The sequence below is a fragment of the Cannabis sativa genome, chromosome 2 (assembly GCF_029168945.1).
Source record: "Cannabis sativa cultivar Pink pepper isolate KNU-18-1 chromosome 2, ASM2916894v1, whole genome shotgun sequence".
Lineage (NCBI taxonomy): Eukaryota > Viridiplantae > Streptophyta > Magnoliopsida > Rosales > Cannabaceae > Cannabis > Cannabis sativa.
This window is the reverse complement of record NC_083602.1, coordinates 55,059,064-55,074,417: the sequence shown is the minus strand read 5'-3', so window position 1 is coordinate 55,074,417 and position 15,354 is coordinate 55,059,064. Positions and strand designations below refer to the sequence as shown.

The 15,354-nt window shown below is 32.0% G+C and overlaps 3 protein-coding genes across 3 annotated transcripts; 2 read left to right on the top strand and 1 right to left on the bottom strand.

Moving 5' to 3' along the window:
• Positions 1-1,851: 1,851 nt before the first annotated feature.
• LOC115720536 (uncharacterized) lies at positions 1,852-9,924 on the top strand. The gene is made up of 4 exons (XM_061109450.1): positions 1,852-9,006; positions 9,101-9,399; positions 9,487-9,619; positions 9,763-9,924. The coding sequence occupies exons 1-4, from the start codon at positions 8,914-8,916 to the stop codon at positions 9,922-9,924; spliced, it is 687 nt and encodes a 228-aa protein (XP_060965433.1). The 5' UTR covers positions 1,852-8,913.
• A 6-nt stretch (positions 9,925-9,930) lies between these two features.
• Positions 9,931-12,063, top strand: LOC133035006 (uncharacterized). The gene is made up of 2 exons (XM_061110635.1): positions 9,931-10,253; positions 10,354-12,063. The coding sequence occupies exons 1-2, from the start codon at positions 9,958-9,960 to the stop codon at positions 10,547-10,549; spliced, it is 492 nt and encodes a 163-aa protein (XP_060966618.1). The 5' UTR covers positions 9,931-9,957; the 3' UTR covers positions 10,550-12,063.
• LOC115720535 (uncharacterized) lies at positions 11,045-13,412 on the bottom strand. Its single transcript, XM_061109449.1, has 4 exons — positions 12,599-13,412; positions 11,933-12,482; positions 11,563-11,779; positions 11,045-11,470 (listed from the first exon to the last, which is right to left on the bottom strand). The coding sequence occupies exons 1-4, from the start codon at positions 13,410-13,412 to the stop codon at positions 11,045-11,047; spliced, it is 2,007 nt and encodes a 668-aa protein (XP_060965432.1).
• Between the last annotated feature and the right edge of the window lie 1,942 nt (positions 13,413-15,354).

Genomic DNA, 15,354 nt, shown 5'->3' with positions numbered 1-15,354 from the left:
TTTGGTCAAGCTCGAAGGAGATCATCCTTTGCTTACTATTCGCCAGATAGAAGCTATAGATTCCATGTTTATGCTAGCGCTCCCACTCAATTGCACTACCGTGTTCCCAAAATGTACGTATCACCCTGACCTAAAAGTAGGCTTAACTAACAAATCAAAGAACACGAATAGCCTTTCAAGATTGAGCCTAATCATATCAGGATTTAGATCATTTGATCTAGGATCAACTAGGCGATATTGACTTGAATAGATATTACGGTAAGTTTAATGAATCTAAGTCAAAGTTCAATATCGATCCCTTCCGATGCATACTCCATGCATCCAACCTGAGCTTTACTTTAACCAATGCTCTGGAAAGAACATAGCACTTCTCCAAATGCAAGTAAACTCTGTTGTAAATTATCATATCAGTAAAACCCTATGTCTGATAAATCTAGGAAACTTTATTCACATAGTCATGTTTACTTTCCAATGTGTTGACGGCACAATAAACAGGATCAAGTATGTGAAAAGGGTTTCAGATGAATTTATACATTATGTACATATAATCATGAAATAAATCATGTGAACCATGCAACATTAAATGTTATTTCTGATCTATATTAATAAGTAAATCTGATTATATTGAAATGAGTTTTATTTAGGGCATAAAACCCAACAGGCTCAGTATCCAGAGTTGTTCAGATTAGTCTTCGAGGACGAAATTCTTTAACGAGAAATAATGGTAATGATCGCATATTTAGACATGAAAATTAGCAGATTATTAGTGATAAAATTAATATTGATCATTATATGCGCATTAGTAGAAGACTAATTAGTAATTTTCCCCCTGAACTTTGACATGTACCAAATTGTGTCCCCTGAACTTTTTTGGCCGTTAAAAATTCCCCCCGAACTATTGAGATTGTTAAATTTAAGGACTTTTGTCTAATTTCATTTAATTTTACTGTTTCAGTGATTGTTTATGTACTAAACTATGCTCCCTAGATTTTGATATCTACCAAATCATGCCCCTCAAACTTTGATATGTACTAAATCATGCCCCCTGAACTTTCATCTATGTTAGAATTTTTTTATTAAAATTAGACAAAAGTCCTTAAATCTAACAATCTCAATAGTTCAGGGGGGAATTTTTAACGGCCAAAAAAGTTCAGGGGGCATGATTTGGTACATGTCAAAGTTCGGGGGGAAAAATTACTAATTAGCCTTAGTAGAAATTAAGTCTTATTGTCAAAAATAGACATTAGTGATATAATTTCTCAATTACGGAGATTTTTTTTCTTGAATTCTAGGTGCATGTGTCATACATGTTATATATGAAATTTGGTATTTTCATGTTTTATGCCCAGTAACAGTGAGAATTTAACGGATTGGCCAATAGTATTACTTTGATACGATTTAGTATCTAAGATTTATGATCATTAAGACTATTTGTTTTTTTCTCTCCTCTACCTCTTATTACCTCTTAATGCATCTGAGCGAATAAGACATGTAGTGATGTCTGAAATTTTTTAATACATATGTATATTACGTTTTCATCTCTTTTTTTATTATTTATTACACTTCTATCTTATTATTATCCTTCTCTATTTTATTTATTGTCTTTTATATTATCATCTCTATGTTTTACTTTTTTTTTTTAATTTCTTTTACTTTTGTTACATATGTATATTATTTTTTCATTTCTTTTTATTATTTTTTATCCATCTCTCAAACAACACCTCAAGTCAAATAATTACTACTTTTTTTATTTATTACACTTCTATTTTATTATTACTTTTATTTATTTTCTTTTATATTATCATCTCTACATTTTACTCTTTTTTTTTTTTTTACTTTTGTTACATATTATATTATGACTTTTAATATTATAATGTACGTGTAAATTTATAGAATTATAAGAATGTCTTTTTTTTCTAACTTTTTTATTTATTAATTTAATAGCTATAATAGTAATAAAATGATAATAGTCATCTTTTAAATAAAAAAAAAACTAATAATTTCATACTATCACATATTATTAGTTTTAAATTTAAATAAATTATATTTTATACTTTAATAATTGAAAATATTTTAAAATAATATATACTTTAATAAATTTATTAATATTATACAATTAAAAATATTATTAAAAAATACTAAAAAATACATTCAGAGTTAAGAAAACAAATAGTCTAAATATTTCAATATTCAGATTCAGAAGTGATATCTTATTATTCAGATGTGCATCCAGATTCAAGGGTCTGAATCTTAAAAAAAATAAATGCACCCTTAGTGGGACAAGATTTATAGATAATTAGAATATCAGAGTTATGCAGGATATTTGGTTGTGACCATTTTACCTCTTAGCAGATTACTTAAAAGTGAAATAAGGATATTATTGTCTTTTCTATCTAAGCTTATTTTAGAAACCATTAGTGAATTTATTAGAAGATGGGTTTTTATTTATATGCTGAAATGGATTATTTTAATTAATGTAGGATAAGATAAACATAACTAAAATTAAGTCATTTTCTCTCTACTAATTTCTCACCTTCGGCCCTAGAAGAAATCATGAGCAATTTTACAATTCAACAAGAACTTTAGCTTGCAATTCAAAAGGTTATTAGAATCAAGATCAAAATAAGTCCTAAGTTATACTCTTCTCTTTGAAATTTGTAAGAAAAGTTTGGGCTTTATGTGTGTTTTAGTAAATTTAGTTCTGTGTGTATGTGAATTAGAAATTGTTTTGGGGTTGGTTTGAAATTGTTTGTAGCTATTTTTAAAAAAGAAATAGAAAATGTAGTTTGAGTTGGGTGAGTTCGAGTTAAGAACTCAAACTTAGCTCAACATGGTAGATTTTAATTCTAAGGTTTATTGATGCATTTAAGCTTTGAAATATGTTTAGAACATGATTATAGGGTGTTCTGAAAAGTTTGAGTAAGTTTGGGGTAGAAATGAGGAAGATAAAATCGAGTTGGTGAAATCTGCACATCGTTTCTGAAGAAACAGTTAACCATTAATTCAGGCAGACCCTGGGTAAACAATTGCCTATTTGGGGATCCTGTTACTCGTTTGGGGTGATTTTTGGGTACCCTAATTTTTATGTTTTCTCGATATGTAAGGTATTGTCACGCTATTTATTGATAAAAAAGTTCAGATTATGAGTTCAAGTCTCGAAAGTTTTTTAACGAGACACTTACCAGTTTTACGTTAATGTGACTTAGGGCCTCCGATCATTGAGCAGTTTTTCACTCAGGTTGACCGGCACACCTGAGGTAAGATTAGTATAACAGATGCACATATGCACATGTTTAATGTACATATTTTATGTTTGCCAATTAGAAAATATATAAGTAAGAGCGGTATTGGTGTACATAGAGTTGAACCTGGATATCAACGAGATATATGTTTGGCAATACAGGAAGTACGAACTAATGTTATTAACATTAGTACGCTTAGAGTACTGAGTGCATGTGGTATCATGCTTAGTTGTACTTATAGTATGGATTGATGTTATCACATCAGTGCGACTAGAGTGTTGAGTATAGGCTGATAATATGGTCAATCATGCTATAGTTAAGAACGTTCAAGACTCAGTTATACGTGTTGGACGCGGGTTATAAACTCGTGGTAATTAGGTGTATGGGCGCCTAATTACAAGTCAGATATATGTTTATGTTTTATGCATCAATTTCTTACTGAGTTTGTCGACTCACAGATATGTTTTCATGTGTAGGTAAAGACTAGGGTTGAACAACAGTGAGTTTGGAGCTCATTGAAGATTGTACATATTTGGATTGTTAGACTTAGAGTGTTCGGATCTTTGAGACAATATGGACTTAGTTTTGTTAGTCGTTGGGCGACATTTTTATTATGTTGTATTTTGTATAAGTTTGAAAAAAAGAAGGTAAATTCAATATCCTGAGATTTGAAACTTTATATATTTAGTAAAATTTTTATTAAGCATGATTTTATACTATCATCTGATTAACAAAGGTTAGCACGATAATTAAAAAATTACAGTAACATGCTTAAATTAGTAGGGCGTTACAGAAATGAAAAATAAAAAAGCGTAAAATTGAATACAAAATTAGAAATAATCGTATATGTGGCAATAATTTCCTTATAATTATATAGGGTATTTTGGCCATAATTAAAAGTATTTTGACCTTAAAATCTTATTTGTAATATTTAAGAAAACACAAGATCTAAAATAGAATTTTAAAACATGTTGGATACAGTTGATCCAAGACAGTATAAATTATTGTGTTTTGTTTTATTTTGATTCTATATAAATAAAATTATGTCGTAATTATTAATGCTTTTAAAGGAATTATGTAGCATTTACATATCTTTCATTCTAAAAAGTATTTATGTGTAAATATTGAAAAGATTAATTTACGGTATAAATATTTAAGCTTAACTCTCAGTTACTGATAAATATTGAAGTTTAATTTTTTACGGTAATAATACCTAAGTTATATTTTCGAAACTTCTGCATGTACCTGACCGTTAAGTGTCAATTCAATGGTCAATTGGCAGTCCCTGATTGGTCCAGGTCTTTAATTTGTTTATTTTTATTTACAAATTAATTTAAATATACCAATAAAAATATGACATGTGGATAATGACTTGACATTTAACGGGCATATACTTATAGAAGTTCAAAAAATATAATTTAGGTATTATTATTGTCATAAATTAAATTTGAGTATTTTTCTACAATCGAGAGTTAAACGTAGGTATTTACGCCGTAAATTACTCTATTAAAAATAATAATTTTATTTTTAAGGCAAAAATAATAACATATAAAATATAAAAAAATAATAATTTTATTGATATAAATATTTTAAAGTAAATAGTCACTTACTGTATGTATAATACAAAATAGTCATGTAGGTAGTATAATATTTAAACTAAATTTTCAGCATGTAAATCATTTAAAATTATCTAAAATTTATAATAAGTCTTAAATAATTACAACATACACAATTATAAAAAACCACAGACTAAAAAACTTTTTAGAATGTTCCAAAATACTCCTTTTGAAGAGTATACAGTATACTACAGTTTTTTCCTTAATCCCCCTACATAACCCAAAATTTCCCTTTTGAAAAGCTGAACGACAATTTAGAAAACATCATTTTATAATACAAGAGATTTTTACACCTCATGTCAAAATTGACATCTTTTTTACATTTTTATCAATACACGGGTTTTTAAACTTTTTTAACTTTTACATTTTTCAATTTTACTTTCCTAAAAGTTTCATAATTACAATTTTACCTTTTCCCTTCTTCCTTGCACACGTACACGCACACCACCTCATAACTCCTTTCTTATTTTTTTTTTTTGAATTTTTCATTTATCTGATTCTTCCACTCTTCAAGCCGAGCTTCCCACGATCACCATTATCAAGCCCTAACCCATTTCTTCTTCCCACGATCACCTTCTCCAAGCCCTCACCCACGTTTTCCTCAACCTACATTGTCACCCTCCACTATATTTTTTCTATATAAATGGCAACCACTAGAAGTGGTTCGAAATCACCATCTCCGGCGAAGAAACTTTCTAAAAAATCGAAGAAGCCTCCAACTGTTACTTCCAAAGTCGAACCTAAGATGGGGTTAAAAAATATTGCTAAAAATTTAGTGGGTGATGTTCCAGAGACATCGGGCTCTAAGAAAAGAGCCCTTCCAGTTAAATCCGATGCTCATAAGCCTAAGAGAGCAAAAATTTCCAAGTCTGCACGCGATGTAAGTTTCTCTTTGTTGTTTTTAAATTTTTCTTTAGTTTTTTTCTGATTGTTTTATTTGTGGTGTTACATTTGATGATTTAAAGTTTTCCCCATTTTTTGTTCTAGGTTTCCTCAGATTCTGATTTTGAGGATGAAGTGCATGTTGAGGACCAAAAGCCCAAAGTTGAATCGAAGGTAATTTAAATTTGCTTGGTTTCATTTTATTGTGTTAATTTTTACATGAGCTTTTTAGGTCACTGGTTTAGGTGTTTATTAGGATGTTTTTATGTTTTTTTTGGTGTTCTTTATGTATTTCTGTCATGTATTGTGGTTGATGTTGTTTTGTTGTTTTTATTCAGTTGTTGTTTGGTTGTTGAAAAATTGCCCAGTTCAATTCGTATTTTGTTACAGTTTTGAATTGCTTTTCCCCATTGGTTGTTTATATGTTTATTGTGAATTTGTTTTCGGTTGTTTTACACACTATTAGTATTGAGAAGCATTTTACTAATTTCAATTGCAACAAGATCTTTCAGTGTTGTTCATTCTCTAGTTTTGTATATGTTTATTGTGAGTTTTTTCTCGGTTGTTTGTCACACTACTATTATCGACTACCATTTTTGAAATTTCATAACAACGAGCTTGTACAGTGTTGTTAATATTTTAGTTGTTTTTTTTATAAGTTGTGACAGTGTTGTTACTGTATTTTTTTGAAAGTTGTTTATCTCTTACATTTATCATACTGTAAGGGTTTCATAAACGTTGTTTTTAGGTTTTTTATTGGTTGTAATTTGGTTACTACATTTTTATATATTCATTGTTATTGTATCTAAGATTTGTTGCTTATGTTTTACTTTGTATTTCTTTTTTTTTTTTTGCAGGTGCATGCTAGGACCTCAGTGAAGGTTGAAGGATTTGACCTACCAAAGAAAAATCCCCCTAAGGTGTCCTTTTTTTTTTTTAAAAAAAAAAATTATTTTTATTATTTGTTTTCTGTTTTTGTTTTAGTTTTTTTTGTTTTTGTCCTGATTTATTTTGTTTCAATTGATACAGGAATGGGATTATATTTATGACCAGAAGAATCTATTCATTGCGAAAGCCTTTTCCACTGCTACTTTCCAGGTGATAGAGAACATTAAGTCTTGTCTTTCAGATGTACAGCTTGATGTGTTTTCCAAAACCTGTTTTGGTCATTTCCTTAACCTTCCTGATTTTAAAGTTCAACCCCAAGTGTTTCATGGGTTGTTGCTCCGGGAGGTTCAGCAACCTAATGATGCTGAGTTGTGGGTAATGATACGCGGTGTTAGGCTTAGGTTTAACATTGAGGAGTTTGCATTGATTACTGGGTTAGACTGTGAAGGTGACTGTAGTGTTTTAGATTTTAAGCAAGAGGTTAATAGTCTTTGTGAAAAATATTGGCCAACTTCGTCCTCTATCACTAAGGAATCTGTTAGGGAATGTTTTACCACCAAGAGGTGGGGTGATTTTATGAGGATGCTGTGAAGTTGACAGTGTTGTATTTTGTGGAGTGGTTCTTGCTTAGTGGCACTAAGCATAAAAATGTACCCAAGTCTATTTTAGATGTTGTAGATAGTGGGAGGTACAATGAATTTGCTTGGGGCCGGAGTTCTTTTGAATTGACTATTTCCTCATTGAAGGGTAAGCTTAATAGTTGGGTTGAGGGTGTTAGGAAGGCAAGGAGTTCGGGAAAGAGGCCGAGTGTTTTTTACACTTTGATTGGTTGTCCTCATGTTCTTCAAGTTTGGTTTTACGAGTGTTGTAAGTACATGAAAGGTAAGTACTGCCAAAAGGAGAACTCTCGTATTCCAAGGATCACTCAGTGGACATGCAATAGTCAGCCTATTTTCAAAGTTTTGAAGACTACTATTTTTTATGTTTCCAAAGATAAGGTATATCTGTTTGTTGTAATTTGGTTTTTCAGTAGTTGTTTTTATGTTGTTTTTCATTATTAATAATTTTCATAATTGAAATTTTCATTTTGGTGTTTTTTGATCAGCTGCAACTTTCAAATATGAGGCCCACGGCTGGTGAGTTCAAAGCTTTGAAACTGAGCAGTTTCAAGTTCGACACTGACTACAACTCTTACAAGAGTCTTCCTGTTCCCGAAGAGCCAACTGTTGCTCAGAGTGACATTTCTGTCAAGCTTGATGCTTTTTCTGAGAAATTTCATGGGTTGGAGGTCAAGATCGATTCGTTGCATACTTCCCAACAGAAGATTTCATCTGATTTGGTTGAGTTGAAAGAGTTTGTGTCTGCACAGTTTGTTTCTTTTGGTGCTCAGATGGCTTCAATGCAGACACAGTTTTCTACTGTTTTTGCCGATTCCTATGCCAAGGTATTTTAGTTTTTCAATAGTTGTTTTTCGGTTTTTTTTAAGTTGTTTTATACTAATTTAATTTGTAATTACAATGTAGGACAAAGACAGTGACTCTTCCAATGATGATGATGGAAGTGGTGATGAAGCAGATTTTGATTTAAATGAATCTGAAGAAACTGATGACAATGAAGAAGAGAATGTTATGGGTGATGAAGAAGGTGAGGGTAGTGAAGGTGAAGAGAAGGATGGTCAAGCTGATGAAGATTCTGACTCAAAAAAAAAAAATGATAAGGGCAATGATGATGAATCCACTGATAGTGAGGAGAAGGTAGATAAGTAGACAATGTAACTAGGTTTTAGTTACTTTGTGTGGTTTATTTTGTTGTAAGTCCGTTTTAGGTAGTGGTCTTGTAATTCTATGTTCTTGTTATGTCTCTTGTTATGTTTTATTTTCAGAAATTTGCAACTATTTTTCAGACTATTTATTTGTATTTATTATGTTATTTATATGGCTGTGTTTATAGATTATGTTGTTCGCAATTTATTGTTGGTCTTCTTATTTTACTTGTTGTTTTTATTTTGTTTTTAAGTTGTTATGTAGTTTTTTTTTAGTTGTTGAAGTCTTTCACAAAAAATAACTTCACTTTTTTTCCATTTTCTTTTTCCTTTATTTTCTGTATCAAGTATTTCGTTGATTTCAATGACGGGCCTACTCAAATAGATGTTGAGGCTACTGTTCAGTCCGGTGTAAAAGCAGTTGAGATTATGGTAATGTTGCTTTTGTGTTGTTTTTTGGTTGTGTAAAGGTTGTTATTTTTTACCCATGCTCTAATTACTTTTTAATGCCATATATAAACAGATGTCTTCAGATGGAATTGGTGGTGATCCTTGTAAACAGATTTCAGTTTCTGAAAATGTTGAGGTTACGGATCGTCGTCTTGTTTGTTTTGAGGTATATTTTTTTTTTGGTTGTTTTTTAGTTTCTTCATAATTTTTGTGTTTAACACTGTCTTTTTTCTTTCATTTTTGTGGAAAAAATATATTAGATGGGTGCAACAGGTCTCAATGTTGATTCTAACATTGAACTTGAAGATGACCCAATTCCCGTTGAAGAAACTCCTCTTGTTGACAAGAGGAAATCTAAGAAACCCATAGCGCTGACGTCTCCGTTTATGGAGTATGACTCTTCCATTTCTAGTTCTAAAGATGGTTCTGGTTATGGAGTTGTTAAGTATGTGGCTGGGTTGTGTCCTCTCGATGATAAGATTGGTGAAGATGTAGAACATAAAGACGAGAATGATTTTGACTTGTGGCTTGGTGAAGGACGCCGATCGAAGAAAGATCCGTAAGTGTTTATTTTCAGCATTTTTGTTGTGTTTTTGTATTTTTTTTTTACTTTACTATTTATGTTTCATTTTTTTTTAAATGTTAGGCATGACAAGGACAAGGTTTACTTGAAGGGTAAGGATAAGATTGTTCCCCCTTTTCGTTTTGGCGTGGAAGATGTTGCAACCAAGATGTGGTTCCACAAGCTTGCATATCCTGGCCAATGTTTAACTAATTCTGTAAGTTAATTTTTTTTTTTTTTTGATTTTTTTCAAAAATTTTAGTCTATAGTTTTCTTCATGTTGTTTGTTGGTTGTTTTTTAGTTGTTGAAATATAATTCATTTTCTGATTTTCGAACATTTCTCATTTTTTATTGTTTAGCATCTGGACATCATTTTTTACTATCTACGTAAAAAAGGAAAGTATGCAAAGGAGCCAAAGGTTAAGTTCACAACCACCGATTGCTTATTCTTCAAAACCATTCATGCTTTGTATGAAAAATTTATTGCACAGAAAAAAAATCTTTCTTTGATAAGCACTTGACATGCCATTGCTGATTATATCAGAGGTAGAAAAATGTTATGTGGTTCCCCTTGGCATTTGTGCGATCATGTTTTGTTTATCATCCATATGGAGACTGAATCACATTGGATTCTTGGTCGATTGAATATTGAGGAAAGGCGTATGTACATGTACAACTCCTTGTCGACTGCTATGAAAGATAGTGCTGCTATCAAAGCTTGTCAGCCATTTGCGGTGTTGTTGCCCCACTTTTTTGCTTTGTTTGATGAGTTCAAAAAGGAAAACAAACCGGTTTGTTTAGACCCTTTCGAAGTTGTTAAGGTTGATGGTTTGCCTCAACAAACCTCGAAGTAAGTTGTTTTTATTTTTTATTTTCAAATGTTTTTAAAATTTTGTATGTTATTTTCCTTTTTTAAGTTTTTCTGCTGTTGTTTTTTGGTTGTTTTGCAGTGACTGTGGTTGTTTCGTTGCATCGTTTGCCGAATACTTCATTGATATGAAACCGATTCCTCCCATATTTGATGTTGAGAAACACCGTGATAGGCTTGCTGTGTTGTTCTATAAGTATGCTCGCATGAAAGAATTGGATTTTATTGATAGTGAAGATGAGGCTCCTCCAAAGGGTCCAAAGAAGAATTTGTCTTAGTTATCTATTGGTTGTTGTTGGAAATACTACTTTTTTTATTTAGCTTTTGTTTTTTCTATTACCTGATTATGTTCATAATCATAGACAAGTTGTTGTTTCTATAATGTTTTTTTCTTTATTGGAATTGGTTTTTTATTTGTTCATATTTTTGGATTTTTAATTTTTATATTTACTTTAACTCATGACAGCATACTATTAACAACCTTATTACAACCATCGGACAAACAACTAAATTGCATTTTAATCACTTTATGTAGTTTTTTTTCCTTCTTATTAATTTCAACCTTCTTCCACTCATTTAATTATTTAACTATAATATTTGATGTTCTTTTGTATATTAATGATAATAATACCAATTCCATATTATCAATATCTCTCCACATAAAAAATCACAATAAAAAAAATGTATGTAACAACCAATCGTAATATGCAGTATGTGTTTTCTAAATGTTTTAATATAGTTGTTTTTGGGTTGATGTGTAGTTGTTTCCACTTCTATGTTGTAATTCTTCTGCAGGTCTTTTTGTTATGTCCCTTTTGTCCACACTTGCCACACTTGTTTTGTTTCTTTGTTTCCCAAGCTGCTGCCATTCTTCTTTTCCTCGGCCTTCCAGACTTGATTCTCTCCTTTGGAGGCAACACTATGATGTCTTCAAAAAATTCTGAAAGTTCCCATTCTCTTACGTTTCCAACTGGGTATACTGTTTCTTCATATGTTTGCAGCCATGCTTTTGATGTGTAGTATTGTGCACAGTAGTTGTATGTGTTTATGTTCAAGTCCTTCATGACGGCGACTGCATGGTTACATGGCATTTCATCTTTTTGAAATCTATTGCATGTGCACGTCTTCTCCTTCAAGTTTACTATTCTTGTTCTGTCTTCATCTATCACCTCAAACATGTTTTGGTTTGCTGGTTTCACCTGCATGTTTTAAACCAACTTTAAAACAAAAAAAAACTATGCAAAAACAACTGTTTTCATTTTACTTTATGCGAATGATAATCTCAACTTACTGTTAGTCGCAATGACTGTACATAGTTCCCTATGAGTTTTTTCTCAGATGATGGTGTCAGCCTTGTTGTGCATTTTTGTGCCTCCTTTCTATTATTGTATGTCCACTCTTGCATTTGTGCCCTCAAGCACTCCATTAATGTTGTCACTGGTGTTTCCCTTGCTGCTAAATTTGCTGAGTTCAGTGCCTCATCTATGTTTGATGTCATGGTAGAGTACCTATAATTTGGACAGTTTCTATCATAGTTACACTTTTGAAAAAAAACTCAAACGCAACGCAAAAACAACGCAAACACAACGCTTTAAATATCTGAATATATCATTAATTTTATCCTTCTTATTAGTTTTCACCTGTTGTTTTCTGAATGATACCTTGACCATTTTTCATGGCCAATTTTTTCCAGGTACGGTCTTATGCGCTTATCCAAGTTGTCTAGCTCCCTCATATGGAATTCAAACTCCATTTCTGTGTAAGCTTTTGCAGCTGCCAAGAATGGCACTCTGAAATGCTTTGCATTTTTTTTGAATTTTGTTTTGAGGTTCGACAAGAGGTGGAAGATGCAGTAGCCATGTGTTATTTCAGGGAACACTTTCCTAGTTGCTTTGATGATGCTTTCATGTCTGTCTGATATTAGGCATTGACATTCTCGAACCCCGAATGCTTCTTTTATTTTTTTTAAGAACCACTCCCACAATTTATCGTTCTCAGAATCAACTATGCAGTATGCTAGTGGAAAAATTTTCGATTCTGCATCTTGTGTGTTGGCAGTGAGCAACGTGCCTCCATACGCGGCCTTTAGGAATGTACCGTCTACCACGATGATTGGTTTGCAGTTTGGCCAACCTTTTATAGCAGCATTCAATGCAACAAATGCATATTTGAAACTGTCATCATCATCTTTCTCTATGTCTATTAATGTTCCTGAATTTTAATCAAACAGGATTTTGTCAAACAACATGTACGCAACGAAATAACAACGCAAAAACAACTGCTTTTTCACAAATATTTTCAAAGTAAAATTTTTAAATTTTTTTTACCTGGATTTGTTTTCTGTAGCATGTACAGGTATCTTGGCAAGAGATTGTACGACTCTTTAGCATTTCCGTGTAGCTGGGTTTGTGCTCGCTCTTTACTATGCCATGCTTTCATGTAATTCATCTTTATTCCGTATTTGTCTTTCATTTCTGTCTTTATGTCTGCAGGGCTGCACTTTGTTTTCAGGTTCAAGAATTTTAGTTTTACAAAATCTGCTATCAACTTTGATGTAGCTTGTCGTTGATCTCCAAATCTTATTGTAACTGCACATGTGTGTTCTTCTTCGTAGCTCCTTATTATGAATGTTTCTGTGTTTCCATTTTTTGTAGCCTTTAAACTCCATTTGCAGTTTGTGTCCAAACACACTATGTTGTATTCTTTTGTGCAAGATTTCACTACTTTGTATTGAAATGTCTTCTTGATTGCAAAGTAGCATAGTGTACTTATCAATGTTTCTTTGTCCTTGTAAATTTGCCCCTTCTCTATTGTTTCATGTCGTTTGTCATTGATGATAATCATTTCTGTGTTGTCCACTTCCTCTTCTTCTTCCTGGTTGTTTTCGAGTTCTTCGTACCATTTCTCGGCCACAAGCTTTGCATAGTCGGTGAAGTCGAAATCTTCATCTACCGCCGTAGTTTTTTCTCTGTTGTTTTTAAGGTTGTTGTATGGTTGATTCGATGACAACGTTCTTGTTTCTAGGAAAAATGTATCAACTTCCCGGATCCCATCGTACGTGCGGATAGTTGTTGCTTGGAAGTTGTTGCCGTGTTGTTTCCAGTTGCCGCAAGTCTTCCCGTGTCTTTGCGTTGTTCTCATACGAGTCCATGATCATATTGTTCCACACCATTGTTTGGTTAGGTGGTGCCGTGTTACTGGTTTTGTTCACACACAATGGGTACCTTGTGAAATCAACCTCCTTCGTTAATAGCTTTATGTAGAACAACGAGACTTTTGTCATCCTTGATTTGTAGTGGTTGGCCTCCTTCCTTCAGTTGATATTTCAGTTGTAGTTGTGTTGATTCATGGTTGCATTGGAGTTCTTCCATCATTATTCTCATTAGTTCCTCAAAAGTGCACTTGGTCGAAATTAATTCTCCACTTGATTCATAATCAACATAGTTTTTTTTGTCATCCCAATGCCCATTGCTCTGCACCAATATTTGTAATGGTTCCGTTTCCTGAAATAATGTAAATTATTTACTTGGTTCAGTTTTTGTAGTTGCAAACAACTATTTTAATCTGCCAAAACAACCAATAAACAACTCTTTCCACCAATAACTTATGCATCTAACACTTTCAGCTGGCCGACTATTTATATAGGTTAAATCAACTATCAAACAACTATTTTAAAACTGATCAGTAATTAATAACAATAGATTCATATTTTCCAGTTTGTAGATCCCAAACAACTATTATTCCACTGTAAAACAACTTGTAAACAACAGTTTCAGAATAAAACACTGTAGCAACTATTTATATGCGTTAATGTTTATTTTCATGCAAACCGTTGTTGTTTTTTTCTCAGCTTCATCAATATTTCATCATTATTTCAATTTAATCCGGTTTTCATCAATTAATATCAAATTTCTATTCATCTACACTAAAAGTTTTTTTCACGTTCATGAAAAAATTTGTTTACCTTCAATTCTCCTTCTGATTCAATCATGGGTGAGTTTCTTTGATTTCCAGCTCTCCTTCTACTCGGTTCTTCCCCTCTGATCGCGATTTCTTTGTTCAATGATTGTTGTTTTTGAGTTTTTTTTGTACATCAATGGAGGTTTCCTGGTTTTTTTTTTCCTTTTCGTTTTTGATTTTGGATTTTCGGGATTCAGCTGGTTTCCTAGGAGTTCTACATTTTTTTAGATTTTGATTTTGCTGGTTTTGGAAGAAAAATGGTTGAGATTGGGTTGTTGGGGTTGGACGGCTGGGTCACGAAGAAGGATCGGCTGTTTGGAAGAAAAATGGTTGAGAATGGTGGTTTCCGTTTTCTCAGCCGGTATTTTTGTAATTACCAACTTTTTAGTTTCCACTTTTGTTTATTTCCTTTTTTAGGGCCATAAATGTAAATTTCATCTATTTTTGGTCTATAATAGAAAAAATCTCATAATACAATGATAAATATCTCTCATCTTTCATTGCTTTAATTGATTGTAATAATGTAGGAATAGGAATAGGATCCCTTATGATTGTCCTAATTAGACCAAAGAAATGAGTGTGAATATTTTATGAGAAATGCTAAAGAGCACAGTGGTGTCTAGTACTTTCTTACGTGTCAATATTGTTATTGGTCCAACTAATTATCGGATCTTATATAATTTAAGAAATATCGCTAACCAATCGAAACGTAACATGGGAAGAAAGTGCTAAACAATCTGCAATGCTGATATTTTATCATTATACCGATTGGTTAAAATACGCGTCATAGTTAAAACATTACGTAAAATGATCATCACTGATCCATCCATGTGCTAATCATTAATATTGTAAAATGGTATATCAAAACGTGTCAACACGTACCACCATCACCATACATACCAGTACTTTTAATCATAAACCACTGCGTTTCTTTTATTTATTATTATTATTAGTATAACATTTTACTCATAATTAGACATTTATTATTGCATTACTCTTTACTCATATCACAATCATGTAAACTGAAAAATTCTAAATATTAATTGAAGAAGTATCTGACGAGAGAACCAAGGAATTACATTAGCAAAGCAATAAATAGCATGTGAATTGGAAAGTACTGTCA